The following is a 16,032-nucleotide window of genomic DNA, read 5'->3' on the forward strand; positions in this document are numbered from 1 at the left end:
TGTCAATTCATGCTGTAAATTAATTAAATAGTCATGAGGCTAAGTGACGACCGTACCTATATGAGATCCTGGGAGTCCTCCACCCATCATCTGATATCTGCTCTGGCAGCTGCCAGGTGTAATGCCGCAGATGATTGATAGGGCTGCCGGGTGTAATGCTGCAGATGATTGATAGGGCTGCCGGGTGCAATGCTGCAGATGATTGATAGGTCTGCCGGGTGCAATGCTGCAGATGATTGATAGGGCTGCCGGGTGCAATGCTGCAGATGATTGATAGGGCTGCCGGGTGCAATGCTGCAGATGATTGATAGGGCTGCCGGGTGCAATGCCGCAGATGATTGATAGGGCTGCCTGGTGCAATGCCGCAGATGATTGATAGGGCTGCCGGGTGTAATGCCGCAGATGATTGATAGGGCTGCCGGGTGTAATGCTGCAGATGATTGATAGGGCTGCCGGGTGTAATGCTGCAGATGATTGATAGGGCTGCCGGGTGCAATGCTGCAGATGATTGATAGGGCTGCCGGGTGCAATGCTGCAGATGATTGATAGGGCTGCCGGGTGCAATGCCGCAGATGATTGATAGGGCTGCCTGGTGCAATGCCGCAGATGATTGATAGGGCTGCCGGGTGTAATGCCGCAGATGATTGATAGGGCTGCCGGGTGCAATGCCGCAGATGATTGATAGGGCTGCCGGGTGTAATGCTGCAGATGATTGATAGGGCTGCCGGGTGTAATGCCGCAGATGATTGATAGGGCTGCCGGGTGCAATGCCGCAGATGATTGATATGGCTGCCGGGTGCAATGCCGCAGATGATTGATAGGTCTGCCGGGTGTAATGCTGCAGATGATTGATAGGGCTGCCGGGTGTAATGCCGCAGATGATTGATAGGGCTGCCGGGTGTAATGCCGCAGATGATTGATAGGGCTGCCGGGTGTAATGCTGCAGATGATTGATATGGCTACCGGGTGCAATGCCGCAGATGATTGATAGGTCTGCCGGGTGTAATGCTGCAGATGATTGATAGGGCTGCCGGGTGTAATGCCGCAGATGATTGATAGGGCTGCCGGGTGTAATGCCGCAGATGATTGATAGGGCTGCCGGGTGTAATGCCGCAGATGATTGATAGGGCTGCCGGGTGTAATGCTGCAGATGATTGATAGGGCTGCCGGGTGTAATGCTGCAGATGATTGATAGGGCTGCCGGGTGCAATGCCGCAGATGATTGATAGGGCTGCCGGGTGCAATGCCGCAGATGATTGATATGGCTACCGGGTGCAATGCCGCAGATGATTGATAGGTCTGCCGGGTGTAATGCTGCAGATGATTGATAGGGCTGCCGGGTGTAATGCCGCAGATGATTGATAGGGCTGCCGGGTGTAATGCTGCAGATGATTGATAGGGCTGCCGGGTGTAATGCTGCAGATGATTGATAGGGCTGCCGGGTGTAATGCCGCAGATGATTGATAGGGCTGCCGGGTGCAATGCTGCAGATGATTGATAGGGCTGCCGGGTGCAATGCTGCAGATGATTGATAGGTCTGCCGGGTGTAATGCTGCAGATGATTGATAGGGCTGCCGGGTGTAATGCTGCAGATGATTGATAGGGCTGCCGGGTGTAATGCCGCAGATGATTGATAGGGCTGCCGGGTGTAATGCCGCAGATGATTGATAGGGCTGCCGGGTGTAATGCCGCAGATGATTGATAGGGCTGCCGGGTGTAATGCTGCAGATGATTGATAGGGCTGCCGGGTGTAATGCTGCAGATGATTGATAGGGCTGCCGGGTGTAATGCTGCAGATGATTGATAGGGCTGCCGGGTGCAATGCCGCAGATGATTGATAGGGCTGCCGGGTGCAATGCCGCAGATGATTGATATGGCTACCGGGTGCAATGCCGCAGATGATTGATAGGGCTGCCGGGTGTAATGCTGCAGATGATTGATATGGCTACCGGGTGCAATGCCGCAGATGATTGATAGGTCTGCCGGGTGTAATGCTGCAGATGATTGATAGGGCTGCCGGGTGTAATGCCGCAGATGATTGATAGGTCTGCCGGGTGTAATGCTGCAGATGATTGATAGGGCTGCCGGGTGTAATGCTGCAGATGATTGATAGGGCTGCCGGGTGTAATGCCGCAGATGATTGATAGGGCTGCCGGGTGTAATGCCGCAGATGATTGATAGGGCTGCCGGGTGTAATGCCGCAGATGATTGATAGGGCTGCCGGGTGTAATGCTGCAGATGATTGATAGGGCTGCCGGGTGTAATGCTGCAGATGATTGATAGGGCTGCCGGGTGCAATGCCGCAGATGATTGATAGGGCTGCCGGGTGCAATGCCGCAGATGATTGATATGGCTACCGGGTGCAATGCCGCAGATGATTGATGGGTCTGCCGGGTGTAATGCTGCAGATGATTGATAGGGCTGCCGGGTGTAATGCCGCAGATGATTGATAGGGCTGCCGGGTGTAATGCTGCAGATGATTGATAGGACTGCCGGGTGTAATGCTGCAGATGATTGATAGGGCTGCCGGGTGTAATGCTGCAGATGATTGATAGGGCTGCCGGGTGTCAGACTTTCCCCAACCTCCTACGATGACCCATCCTATATGCAGGATACACAGGACCTGTCTGATTATTGTATACTTTCCTACTGTTTAGGTTGTAAACACCCTTCCCCAACCTTGTGTAATTGAGAAACTATAGAGGGTTAATGGAACTTCTTGAAATGCAGGATGTCTTGTACGAAATGTGTAATCTCGTTTCAAAATACTTGTTTTTTTTTTAAGGGCAATTGAAGTCAAACAACCCACAGCTCATGGATGAGGCAGTGGTGGCTTTGCAGAACCTGGCCCATCAGTGCAGTGACCCATCTGCTGTGGAAGCATTGTCAAAGCATTTGTTTGCGATCTTGGGAGGTGAGAAATGCAGATTTGACACTTCTTAATATAAAAAATGGATATTGTAACACATGCGTAAATGGTTGTCCAACAATTGAGTGATTTTTTTTTATTTTTTAGGCTCTGTTAGTTTTACAATCTTAAACAAAAGCATACTCGGCCCCCGCGCATATACTGCATGCTGTCCCAAAAGCGGTGTCTGTTCTTTTCGGAAGTCACCGCTTCCCTGTGATTGGCTGCAGCGGTCAGATGTTCCTCTGACAATGCTCTCTCCTAGTCCCCTGACTGTTCCAATGGCAGCGCTGCTGTGACTTCTTCCAATCTGGGCAGAAATCACCTCTGGAGGCAGCACTGAGCGTCCTGCAGGGGCCCAGGAAGGGGAATACGGCCTCCGGTTCATATTCTACGACCATCCATGACTGTCACACAACCCTTCTTACCATCTGTGAATGCTATCATGCTATATTATATTTCAGGATCAGAAGGAAAGCTTACAGCTGTGGCTCAGAAGATGAGTGTACTTTCAGGTAAATGTTCCTATTTCTTTGCACTGCACATTTTAAAGGGAAGGTGGCATCAAAAAATTTTTTTTACCAACAATTGAAAAAATGTAAAATATTAATGTTTTAAATACAAAAAATATATATTTGTTTTTAATTAGATAAAATCTGAAAAATAATTTAAAATTGTTTGTTAGTTCTACTTTTAAACACTAGGGGGAGCAGTTGCTGAAATTTGGCATAAAACCTAGTGTACAACTAGCTCATATTACGACTGCAGTAAATGTGGGTGGGGTCTGATCACGTCTGTGACATCACTCCTCTCCTCCCCTTTGGGTGTTTGCTAAAGGTACCGTCACACTCAGTGACGCTGCAGCGATATAGACAACGAGCCGATCGCTGCAGCGTCGCTGTTTAGGTCGCTGTAGAGACGTCCATCACAGTAACACCAGAACGATGCAGGAGCGATCCAGTGACGTACTTATCGTTCTCGCAGGTTGTTAGCTCCATGTAAAACATTGCAGGCATCGTTGCTTTTGCTGTCAAACATGACGATACACGCCGACCTGACGACCAAATAAAGTTCTGGACTTCTAGCTCCGACCAGCGATGTCACAGCAGGATCCGGATCGCTGCAAACACAACGAGATCGCTATCCAGGACGCTGCAACGTCACAGATCGTTGTCGTTCTCGTTGTAAAGTTGCTCAGTGTGACGGTACCTTTAGAGATAAGAGAGGATGACATTTAGGATCACAGTGAGGAGCCATTTTGTTGGTGACTGCCAGTGATGCTGACAACTAGACTGTGCCACAGGGGACAGCCGGCAGCACCGATTCTGTTAGTTGGTGCTGCTCATTGTAGCGTTAGCTGGGGTTAGATACGAGAAGTGTACGCTTAGAGTAACACGATGGAATTAGATACAGGTGTAGTTTATCACATGATGGGAGTAGATATTGAGCTCAGCGGAGTGTATCACACAGGATGGGATTAGATACACAATATATAATGTATGTAATGTGTGGCCCGACTCCGACCACTATATTACTACTCCAATAGAACTAAAGGGAGTAAGGTCACACGTTACACCACTGCTCCTGTAGAAGTAGACAGAGAGGGGTCATTTATTACACTACTGCTCCCATAGAAGTGAACAGAGCGGGGTCACGCATTACACTACTGTTCCCATTGAAGTGGAGAGAGTAGGGTAACACATTACACCATTGCTCCCATACAAGTGGAATGAGCGGGCTCACACATTACATCACTGCTCTCATAGAATGGGATAGAGCGGGGTCACACATTACATCACTGCTCTCATAGAATGGGATAGAGCGGGGTCACACATTACACCACTCACTGCTCACATAGAAGTGGACGGAGCGGGATCACACATTACATCACTTCTCCCATAGAAGTAGATGGAGTGGGCGTCACGCATTACACCACTGCTCCCATAGAAGTGCATAGAGCATAGTGTAATGTGTGACCCCCGCTTAATATTTTTCGAGGGGGGCAATTACTGTGTGACCCTCTTTGTCTATTTTCCATGTCTCTCTCCCCACAGCACATTCCATGTCTCTCCCCACATTATAGGGAATCTGTCACCTCATATTTCGTATATAAACTGCGGCCACTGGCATCAGGGGCTCTTATCTACAGTATTCTGTATTGCATTCTGTAATGCTGTAGATAAGCCCCGATGTAACCTGAAAGGTAAGAAAAACAGGTTAGATTATACTCGCCCAGGGGGCGGTCCGCTGCGGTCCGGGTCTGGCGCCTCCCATCTTCTTACGATGATGTCCTCCTCCTCCTCGGCGCAGGCGTACTGATTTGCCCTGTTGAGGGCAGAGCAAAGTACTGCAGTGCGCATGCGCGGACCTCTCTGACTGCGCACTGCAGTACTTTGCTCTGCTATGCCCAGGGACTGCTGTATTTGCAGGCTGTAAGTGGCGTCCAGCGACCCTTACAGACCTGCAAAGTAAGATGGCAGCCCCCCTTAGCTGCATTAAATAAAACCATAAAAGCATGTTGCTGGTTAATTGGCGATCATAGTAGTTTTTGGTAAACCGCTTTTTAAGCAGTATTTGTTATTCTTTATTTCAGGGATCGGCGCTCTGAGTCGTCATGCGGTTTCTGGCGTCTCAAGTCAGGAGCTGAGTGGGACAGTTTCAGAATTGTTTATTCCTTTTCTTCAGCAAGAAGGTAATTTTTTTTTTTTTGCGGGGAGGAGGAAGGGGACTTTTTTGTGAGATTGTTAAACTAAACAAGTGTTAAATGGATTGTCCGTGTTCAGAAAGTTTTTTCTTTATAAGCTCCTTTAGTAGTAAATAACATGTACATTGTGCTTTACTCACCCTCCCCGGGTCCGGTGCTGAGTCCACACTGCGGCCCCGGTGCTTCTTGTGCTGTCCTCAGGGCTGTAAATTTCATTTATATTACTTTAAATGAGTGTGTATTTTTGTTACTATCTTTATTTACTGTCGTTGACCTCGTATTCACAGTGTGAATCATAAAACACGTTTTTTTTTTATAATGTGAGGAGTTGTAGTTCAATAGATATTCTTTCATCAGGCCTTGAAATAAAGCGGTTGTCCAGGGTGTAGCGATCAATTGCTTATCATTAGGATCATCAATATCAGTCCGGCAAGGATCTTCCTTTCACTTCTTAGCTGCAGTACCCATGAGTGGCCACTACAGAGCATACGGCGCTGTGGTGTTGTGGATATGTACACTGTGCAGCTCTGGCGGTGCTTGTATTAGACCCCCCACTAGTCTAGTATTATTGACCCAGGTCTTTGACAACCCACTTTATATTCCGGTGCTTAGACTTTTCTACATTTTACAATACTCCCCCGTGCAACTCCAAGCTTAGAGATTCTAGCCCAGTGTACAGTGTCAGCGGAGGACGAGTGTACAACTGGTCTATAGAAAGCCACAACCCCATGTTTCTTTTTTTTCGCAGTACATGAGGGAACTCTTATTCATGCTGTTTCGGTGCTGACTCAGTGGTGTCAGAAATTCACCACCGAAGTTCCCAAGAAGCTGATGGAATGGTTTCAGAAAGCTGCTTCTCTTAAGACCAGCACGTCTGGCGTGAGGCATTCATATTACCAGTGCATGCTGGTCTCATTCAAGGGTAAGTTCGGCTCCGTGTAGCGCGGGTCTGGGCCGCAGCCTGGAAGGCACTGTACACATTGGCGCGCAGATGTTCGGTGTCCTACCCTGGAGATTGTGCATTGGCCGCATGCTACATATGTTAACCAGTTCAACACTGGGCTATTTCCCCCCGTTCCTGACCAGGCACATATTCTAATTATCATACATGCGGATTAGAGAGTTGTGAAATGTTTTCTCGTTTTGGATATTCAAGTAATTTTTGCATCTTTTATTTGTGGTATTTGATTCTCCATTTTGTCACTGTTACATTATTTGTTTTTGATATACAGCAATATTGGTGGGAAAATAATGAAAATACATGTCTGTTTTTCCATTGTTTTTGTATTATTTTTTTTTCTCCACAAAGGACCTATAAAATACATCTAAAAATGTGTTCTCCATTCTGTAGCAATTATTTTTATATATCGGATACTTTTATTTTTTCTGCATACAGGACTGGTAATTTGGATTGACAGTGGCATTTTTATTTATTTTTAATATATTTTTTTACCGCTGTGTTTTTATTTATGTATATTTTGTGGGGAATTTCAATACATATTTGTATGTTCATCCTTTTCCCCTTGTAACTAAGGCTGGTGTATTAGCCCAAGTTACAGAGAAGATGTAGCCTCCTGGCAGTATAGCAGAGCTGTCGGGGTTTCTTATTCTGACCCAGCAGCTCCTGCTCCCTCACTATACACATGACCGCTGTATGAGGAGGAGTGCCGCCATTGCTCCCACTACTGCATACAGCGATGGGGAAGGCACAGATGTTAATGAGCCTTCTCTATGGAGAGTCCGTCTGTCTCTGACAGCAGGATCCTCGTTACTGCAGGTACATAATGGTGTGTAGCTGCACTCTTATGCAGTGATGTCTTACAACGGACCGCCCGGCCATATAAAGTCTATGGGCTGTCCAGAGGGGGTTAAATTCAAGTGTCATATGTATTTGTGGAGAATTGTATATGTAAAAAAAAAACCATTGATAATAAGATATTCTTGTTTTGCAGGGGATACTCTGGGGCAAGCGCTGGGACTTTTACCCCTTTTGCTTCAAACGGTGGAGAAGGCCGCAGCACAAAGTGCCCAGATACCGCTGCTGATGGAAGCCCTGGCTGCCTCCGTGCTTGTGTGCAGGATATCCGTCACCGAGAGCCAAGTTGGTAGGATTGCATATACATAACATATGTCCTCTTCTGTCCGCTTCCGAATATCTAAAGACTTTGGGATTAAACTGATAAAATTAACTCTTTAGGTACATTAAAAAGAGATTGGGTCCTTCAATGCAATGTCGTCTTATTGCATGCACCAGTGGCTGCTGACTGCGGGCAAGCCTGCGTTTTATCCTGTATTATAGTCTAGAGCTGCATTCACAATCCTGCAGGCTTCAGAGCTGCAATCTCCCAAGTCTCAGTGGCAGATTGCAAACTTGTGAGTGTAGCCGCTGACTATAGTGCTAGGTATACAAGTGCATCTACCAAAGCAATTTATTTTCTGAAGATCGGCAAAAGGAACAAGAAAAAACAGTGCTCACCCAATCCTTCTTTCAAGATGTGGTTTTAATCCATAAAATTGGTTACATTGATATTTGCGGAGGTGCAGGTGTCAGGGGAAATGTTTCATGAAATACCAGCTATAAAAGTGCATGTACCAAAGCAATTTATTTTATGAAGATATTGAACTTTTTAATCTGTAAAATGGTGTTGAAGGTGGGACATACTAATTCCACCATACTTAGCTGTTATATACTCCGGGCATACATGGTGGGAAAAAACGTAAGCTGCATTGTAGAAATGTGTTGGAATAAAGTTACGCTTTTTTGATTTAAAACGAGACATTCATGTAAACTTTCTCCTGTCGGCCTGATTTAAGTTTGCTTTGTAGACCCACTATGAGGAATGACCAAGTACCTCAGTACAATTAGGCTAAGTTCACATTGCGTTAGTGCAGTCTGTTCAACACATCCGTTAAACGGACTGCACTAACGCAAGTGCCGACGTTTGCACAGCACTAGCGCAGATGGAGCATCTGCTAGCTCCATCTGCGCTAGCAGTGACGGACCCGGAACCGCTGCAGCCCGCGTCTCCGGGTCCGTCACTCAATGACGGCACGTCGCTAGCGCACGCCCATTGTAGGTGTGCGCTAGCGATGCGTCCGCCATTGAAAGTAATGGCGTTAACGGACTACGTTACACCGTGTTATTCCACGGTGTAACGTAGTCCATTAAACGGGTCACACTAACGCAGTGTGAACCCAGCGTTGGTTCTCTTAACTCTAGGTGCTGGACCTAGAATGAAGTGAGGTAGAGTTTTTTTACATGAATGTATCCCTTCAGCTATATTTTATATTTCAGATTGCAAGCATTAACTATTTCCTGAGATTTTGTATAATTTTTTTTTTTAAGTTTTTGTATTTTATTTTCCTTTGCAGAAAACAAGCTGAACAACTTTTGGCAATTGCTGTCTGATGATAAGAAACAGATTTTCACTTCTGATAAGTTTCTTTCTTCAGCAACTGAGGAATGTAAGTAGAAGTCAGACATTCCTTTCACAGGCTACGTTTCCTTGCCTGGTCTCCTGGCCGCGTGTGATGATATAGTCCCATCTGAGTCTTGTGATTGACTGCAGTGGTCACATGAGACATCATTGCCGGAGGTTGGGCTGTACAAAGACCACCGGGGGACCAGCAGAAATGCTATGGCAGGTTATGATAGTGTGTGTTCTAGTTTAAAGTTTGTGGAAACTTTTTCTCCTTCGCCTCATTGGGGGACACAGGACCACGGGTGTTATGCTGCTGCCACTAGGAGGACACTAAGTGAACATAGAAAGTTTAGCTCCTCCGCAGTATACACCCTCTTCTAGCTCTAGCCTGAACCACTGAACCAGTTCTTGCTTAGTGTCCGTAGGAGGCACTTGGCTCTGGTCTTCAGACCCCAACGTTTTTATTTTCCTTTTTGAATTTTCTGTAAATTTGTATTTTTTAATTAACGGAGTGAAGGGGCGATGGATTTTTTCAAGGTTCCGATCTCCCCGAATCATCAACAGGCGAGAACGCGAAGTGTCGCCTTCCCGTACCCTCTCCTGCGACGACTGGAAGCCATGCCTGAGCTCACTTTAGGGGCAACGGTTCCTTGGTTCCTTCATGGTCCCAATCTCCCCACACCAGCAACAGGCGAGCACATAGTGTCGCCTCCATGTATCTTCTCCTGGAGCCAGATTTATAGCCGGACACCGTGCCTTGTTTCCATCCTACGGCAACAGAGGCCCCCCCCCAATGGCATTCGTGCAGCCCCCATTGCATCACCACTGATAAAAAGTGGATGATGGAAGGAGGCAGAAAGTCCCTCTCCACCTCACTATCAAAGGGACGGTGGATTGAGGGTGAACTATGTGACAGCAACCCGCAGGAATACCTCCCCAGCTCTGCCACATCTGAGGCATCCTGCAGCACTCAGCACTGCTACACCTGCTGTGGCACTTCTGCAGCACCTGGCTCTGCTACATCTGAGGCATCTTGCAGCACCCAGCCCTGCTACACCTGCGGTGGCACATCCTGCAGCACCCAGCTCTGCTACACCTGCGGTGGCACATTCTGCATCACCCAGCTCTGCTACACCTGCGGTGGCACATCCTGCAGTACCCAGCTCTGCTACATATGAGGCATCCTGCAGCACCCAGCTCCGCTATACCTGCGGTGGCACATCTGCATCTCGGCTCTGCTACACGTGCCGTGGCACATCCTGCAGCACCAGTTCCGCGTCGACATCAGGTGAGTGCAACGTCGGGTGGTGGCAGGAGGGCACTGTATGGGGGTGCAGAGGGTCCTGGTCCCATGAGAGGGGATGTTCCGGTCTCTGGGGCAATCCCCCGTTTTTTTTCGGCACTTCTGGGCCGAAAATTTAGTCCCTGTCTTCTAGCACGACTAGTCCTCAACTCGGAACTCCGCCCACCTGCCGGCGGCTCCGCCCATGATTATAGCACTTCTCATTTTCAACGAGAAGCGCCCTTTCCTATTCTCGGTGGCCATCTCCCCTGAGTTACAAGCAGGGGATCACGGCCACCGGTGGCTGAGGGGGTGATATCAGCTTGAAGATAGCACTGACAGGAGCACTGTGAGCAGCGATGAGAGATACCATCCTTGGGACACAGGACCTTTCTCTTTTTTTCCCTCCAGTGCAGTATTTTTTATAGGGCACTTTGCTGCCCCGGGGCTAGAATACCCCTTTTGGCGTGACCTGTGACCCTGTATGTGTCCAGGAGCCCTTTGCTGCCCCCGACCCTAGTGGACCTAGCCCCCTGAGTGGGCTATGTCCCTGTCAGTCTATGGCCTTTCTGGCCAAGGCAACAGAGCTCAGCTGTGCTGGGACCATCAACTAGCAGGGGCCGTTATCCATCCCAGAATGCACAGGCCTCTAGAGCATGGGCCCATAGCACGTCCCCCTGACACTTCTGTGCTTCGGCGTTTGTGAGTTCCGTTTTCTCGCTCCCGCTCCCCAGGCGTTCGCAGCGAACACGACTCAGAATATGAGTCGGATGGGTCCATAGACCTGAACTCGCAGGAGTATCAGGAGACGGTGGAGACCCTCATTTAGGCACAAACTCTGAAGGTGGAAGAGGATCCTACGTCTATCCCAGGTCTATCCCAGGTCCTTTAAAAGGACTATAGGGCCTCAGGGTGTCAATCACCCCGAGTTTAAGGACATTGTCAGAGACATAGGGATCTGCCGGATAAACCTTTCACAAGGCAACCCTTTTGCTCTAAGGGTATATTGGATCAAGTCTCCTTCAGTGGATCATCCTGTATCGCGTCTCACATCAAAAAACCCTACTTTCCTTGTCTGATGGTTCCTCAATTAAAAATCACACACGACAGATTGAAAACCTTGCTCGGTCAGACTTTGAGGCCTCTGGTTTGGCTCTGCCTCCATCCTTCTCCACGACCTGGGTGGCTAAACCTGTGGTCGACTGGGCAGAGGCTCTGGCTAAAGCCATTCAGGGCAGTAACCTTCCTCCTGAGGCAGCTCCTCTCGCTATACGAATCTCTCGGATCGGAGAGTACGTGATACAAGCCTCTCTAGATGCGGCTAATTGCATAACCTTCGCAGCCACAACTCCATCACCATCAGAAGGGCAGCTATGGCTCAGAGGTGCCGAGCGGATTCCTTTTTCCAAAAGAGTCCTTGACCTCTCAGCCTTACCAGAGCAATCAACTATTTAAAGAAAAGCTGGACCAACTTATCTCCGACGCTACTTGGGGGAAGAGTAAATTCCTTCCACAATGAAAGGCCGGCAGACTTTTTCGGAGTCAACAGCAAGTTGATCCTGGCCCTTTCGTGTCAATCCGAGCTCGTCCTCTGCGACCGCCTCGTCCGCACCGAGCCGCTCCTCTCGTAGCGACAAAGGCTCACAGGTGTAGTACAGACCCAATCATTCTTGCAAGGGCTAGATCCCACAGATTCTCTGCACAAGGACTTGTTGCGGTATCCGGTTGACGTCTACAAAGCAGGCAGCCGTCTACTTTTTGTTCTGTAAGTCCTGGCTGTCGGTTGTTCACGACGAGTGGGTCAGGGATCTGGTGTCCTCCGGATACAAGATAGTTTTTTTTTTTTCTTTCTTCTCGCCCTCCCAACACATTTTTTCCCCCCAAAACAGAGGCACAGGCGTTATCCTTTTTTGTGGTTCCGAAGAAAGACAGAACGATGCTGCCCATACAAGTCCTAAAACTGTTAAACAAGTTTGTAAGAGTTCAACACTTCAGAATGGAGTGTCTCCGCTCGGTCATCACCTTGATGGAAAAGGGAGAGTTCCTGGCATCCATCGTCATTCGGGATGCTTACCCTCATATCCCGGTTTTTCCCACTCACCAAAGATTTCTTCGCGAACACTTCCAATTGTCAGCTTGCCCTTCGGCCTCGCCACTGCCCCCAGAGTGTTCACCAAGGTCATGGCGGCCGTCATGTCCATTTTACACTCTCTGGGCATGGTGGTTTAACCATACCTAAACGATCTGTTAATCAAGGGTCCGTCCTTCCAGGCCTACGCAGAGTGCGTGAGTATCACTGTGGATACTCTTTCTCGCCTGGGCTGGATGATAAACTTAAACAAGTTTTCTCTGGTACCAGCTCAGCAGATATCCTGCTTAGGGATGATCCTAGACACTTCCCGAGGGTTGGTGATTCTCCCTCCAAAGAAGGTCTTGGCCTTACAACAGGGAGCTTGGATGCTTTGCCGATCCTTTTTCTCATTACATAGGATTCAGCATGGGAATATTGGGTAAGATGGTAGCTGCAAGGGAGGCGATGGCACATTCACCCAATTTCATCTCCGGCCTCTGCAACATGCGATTTTGACGGTCTGGGACAGGAGCATATTCTCTCTCAACCGTCGGCTCCGTCTCTCAGCGGGTCACGCAGACCCTCAGATGGTGGACGCTGAGGTCTTCCGTGAATCAGATGAAATATGGTCTGCTCTAGAATCGTGTCTCCCGGTCAACATTCCGGAGATAGGAGCAATCAGATAGGACTGAAGAAGAACCAATCATCTGGCAGGTTATCCCATCAGGATCCAATCAGACAACGCCACAGAGATGGCGTACATCTCAGCTGTTCACATCCTGGGCGTATAGAATTGGGCAGCAGACCTCCTCAGCCGTCAGGGTCTCGCCTCTGGAAAGTAGTCTCTTTATCCGGCAGTTTTTCAGCAGATCTCTTTGCTGGGGGACGCCGGATGTGGATCAGATGGTCTCAAAGTTTAACGCCAAAGTTCCTGGGTTCATGGCTCGGACTCGGGACCCAGGAGCCATCGGGGCGGACACACTGGTTCTTCTGTTGAATCAATTTTGTCTCCCATATGTCTTTCCTCTTCCGGGGGTCATCAGGAAGATCAGAGCGGAAGGGGTTCCAGTGATCCTAGTCGCTCCACACTGCCACGCCAGGTGTGGTATGTAGAGCTAGTGCAACTCGTTGCCAACGTTCCCTTGTGATTGGCGATCTTCCAGATCTACTCTCCCAGGGCTCGATTTGCCACCAACAAATTCAGGGGCCCTGTGTTTAACGGTTTGGCCGTTGAATCCTAACCCAAGCTGGATTCTCTCAACAGTTGGCCTCCACCATGATTAGTGCCCGGAAGCCCGCGTCGGTACGCATTTATCATCGCACCTGGAAGGCTTTTTTCTCTTAGCGCAGAGACCGCAGACGTTCTCCTCTCATTTTTTTCCATTCCATCCTTTTTGGATTTCCTCCAGACCAATCTGGAGTCAGGCCTCACGCTTACTTCGCTCAAAGGTCATATTTCAGCCTTATCCGTGCTGTTCCAACGCAGGATTGCTACCAGATTACGGGTGAAGACCTTTATTCAGGGGGTTTCCCACGTGGTACCTCCCTAGAAAATGCAGTTGAAATCATGGGACCCCAATTTGGTCCTAGATGTTCTACAGGAAGTTCCTTTCGACCGCTGCAGGACGTATTGCTGACCTGTATTCCCCTCGTTTTGCCCAGCACCAGCCCATCGTATCGAAAGGGCTCTTCACACTCTGGATGTGGGGAGAGCTGTGAGGCGGTACGTTTCACGGATGGCATCTTTCCGAAACTCGGATGCTCTATCGTGCTTCCAGAGGGGCACAGGAAGGGTCTAGCCGCTTCCAAGGCCACGATAGCCAGGTAGATTTGCTCAGCTATTCAGGAGTCCTACCGCGTCAGAGGCAAGCCTATCCCAGCAGGGATTAAGGTACACTCCACTCGGGCGGTGGCCGTTTCCTGAGCTATCGCCATCAGGCGTTGGCGGAACAGGTTTGCAAAGCTACGATTTGGTCCAGCCTGCACACTTTTGCAAAGCACTACAATATTCACACTCAGGCTTCTGCAGATGCAGCCCTTGGCAGACGGATTCTGCAAACGGCAGTGACACATCTGTAGCCTTTTTGTACATGGGGTTTCATCTGCTATGTTGCTCCCCACCCAGGGACTGCTTTGGGATGTCCCATGGTCTGTGTCCCTCAATGAGGCGAAGGAGAAATAGGGATTTTTGTGTACTCACCGTAAAATCCTTTTCTCCAAGCCAATCATTGGGGGACACAGCACCCACCCTGTTAGCCTGTTGGCTTGTGTTTGTTCCTTGGTTTTGACATATTGTACACTTGTTTGCTAGTCATGAGCTATTACTGCTTTGTCACCGAACTGGTTCAGGCTAGAGCCAGCAGAGGGTGTATACTGCAGAGGAGGAGGAGCTAATCTTTTCTATGTTTACTTAGTGTCCTCCTAGTGGCAGCAGCATAACACCCACAGTCTGTGTCCCCAATGATTGGCTCGGAGAAAAGGATTTTACGGTGCATATACAAAAATCCCTATTTTTTTTTAAACTTGGTATTGAACTCATCCAATTTGTTGCTATTCTTTTCTCCCTGTGGATTTTTTTACTCAAATATTTGGATAGGAAAATCTACAGTATTTCCATTATTAGTGACCGTGGCCATAATCTGCTAATGTCCACACTGTATCTTAATAAATAGGGCTGCTTTAGTTTTTTCTACAAATTTCTATGAATTTAGCAGGGTGGATTTGATTTAAATCACGATTTAAATCACGATTTAAATCACTAGTCAGTGTTAGGTTGAACAATTTAATAATAAAATGTTCACTTCACTTAACCCTGCTGTTCTGTTCGGTCTGGGGAGACCTATTTTGAACTTTGGTATTTTTTGGGGTGTTCAAGATGCGGTTCTGAAACTTGTGGTTGATTGACTTAAATGAGGATGGGTCGGTCGGCCACGGGTTTCAGAGCCGCATCTTGAATATTTTAAAGAATATTGAAGTTCAAAGTCGGTCATTTTTGACCAACAGGACAGCAGGGTTAAGTTGCCTACTCCTGGCCTAATGGATATTGATCAGGTGCGCACCAAGAAATAAACATATAACAACACACAGTCATATGTAAACTCTCCATGATCAATCTATGGCCCAGCTGCAAGGGAAAAAGAGACTTTATTCAGTCAGAACACATGGTTACATATCCCCTGTAAGGGGGCTCGGTTAGCTCTAAAATGGGAGTGATCGGATGCATTCCATTGGTTAGTGGGTTGGGCAATGAGCAAGTCCATGGGTGGATCCATGAGGTCATCAGGGTGGGTTGGTCCATGAGGTCATCAAGGTGGGCGTCACTGTGGGTGGATCCATGAGGTCATCAGGGTGGGCGTCATCTTGGATACCAGCCAGGCAGCCACATGGCTCTCTGATACAGGAAATGGCAGCCATCTTTAGTGTCTTTTAATCTAAGAAAGCTTGTAAGGTTAAACAATACACGTTATGGGTCGCTTCTCTCAACCTCTTATGTCTTGGGGTTAATTAAGTATTTGATCTTATGGCTCTCCTCAACAGTCCCCCCTAAATACTTTATTAACCTTTTTTTTTTATCTTGATCCCACCGTGGTTTCCTAACCCACCAGTGTTAAGTGTCACTATGACATCAGAGGCTTCATGACAATA

General features: G+C 48.2%; 1 protein-coding gene across 1 annotated transcript in view; it reads left to right on the top strand.

Moving 5' to 3' along the window:
* The window catches only part of GCN1 (GCN1 activator of EIF2AK4), a 144,090-nt gene that overhangs the window by 22,566 nt on the left and 105,492 nt on the right, over positions 1–16,032 (top strand). Inside the window, exons 11-16 of the mRNA XM_069758364.1 lie at positions 2,786–2,914; positions 3,373–3,423; positions 5,502–5,600; positions 6,361–6,534; positions 7,565–7,717; positions 8,985–9,077. Of these exons, the coding sequence (XP_069614465.1) occupies positions 2,786–2,914; positions 3,373–3,423; positions 5,502–5,600; positions 6,361–6,534; positions 7,565–7,717; positions 8,985–9,077 (699 nt within the window). The remainder of the gene's footprint in view (positions 1–2,785; positions 2,915–3,372; positions 3,424–5,501; positions 5,601–6,360; positions 6,535–7,564; positions 7,718–8,984; positions 9,078–16,032) is intronic.

The sequence above is a fragment of the Ranitomeya imitator genome, chromosome 1, assembly GCF_032444005.1.
Source record: "Ranitomeya imitator isolate aRanImi1 chromosome 1, aRanImi1.pri, whole genome shotgun sequence".
Lineage (NCBI taxonomy): Eukaryota > Metazoa > Chordata > Amphibia > Anura > Dendrobatidae > Ranitomeya > Ranitomeya imitator.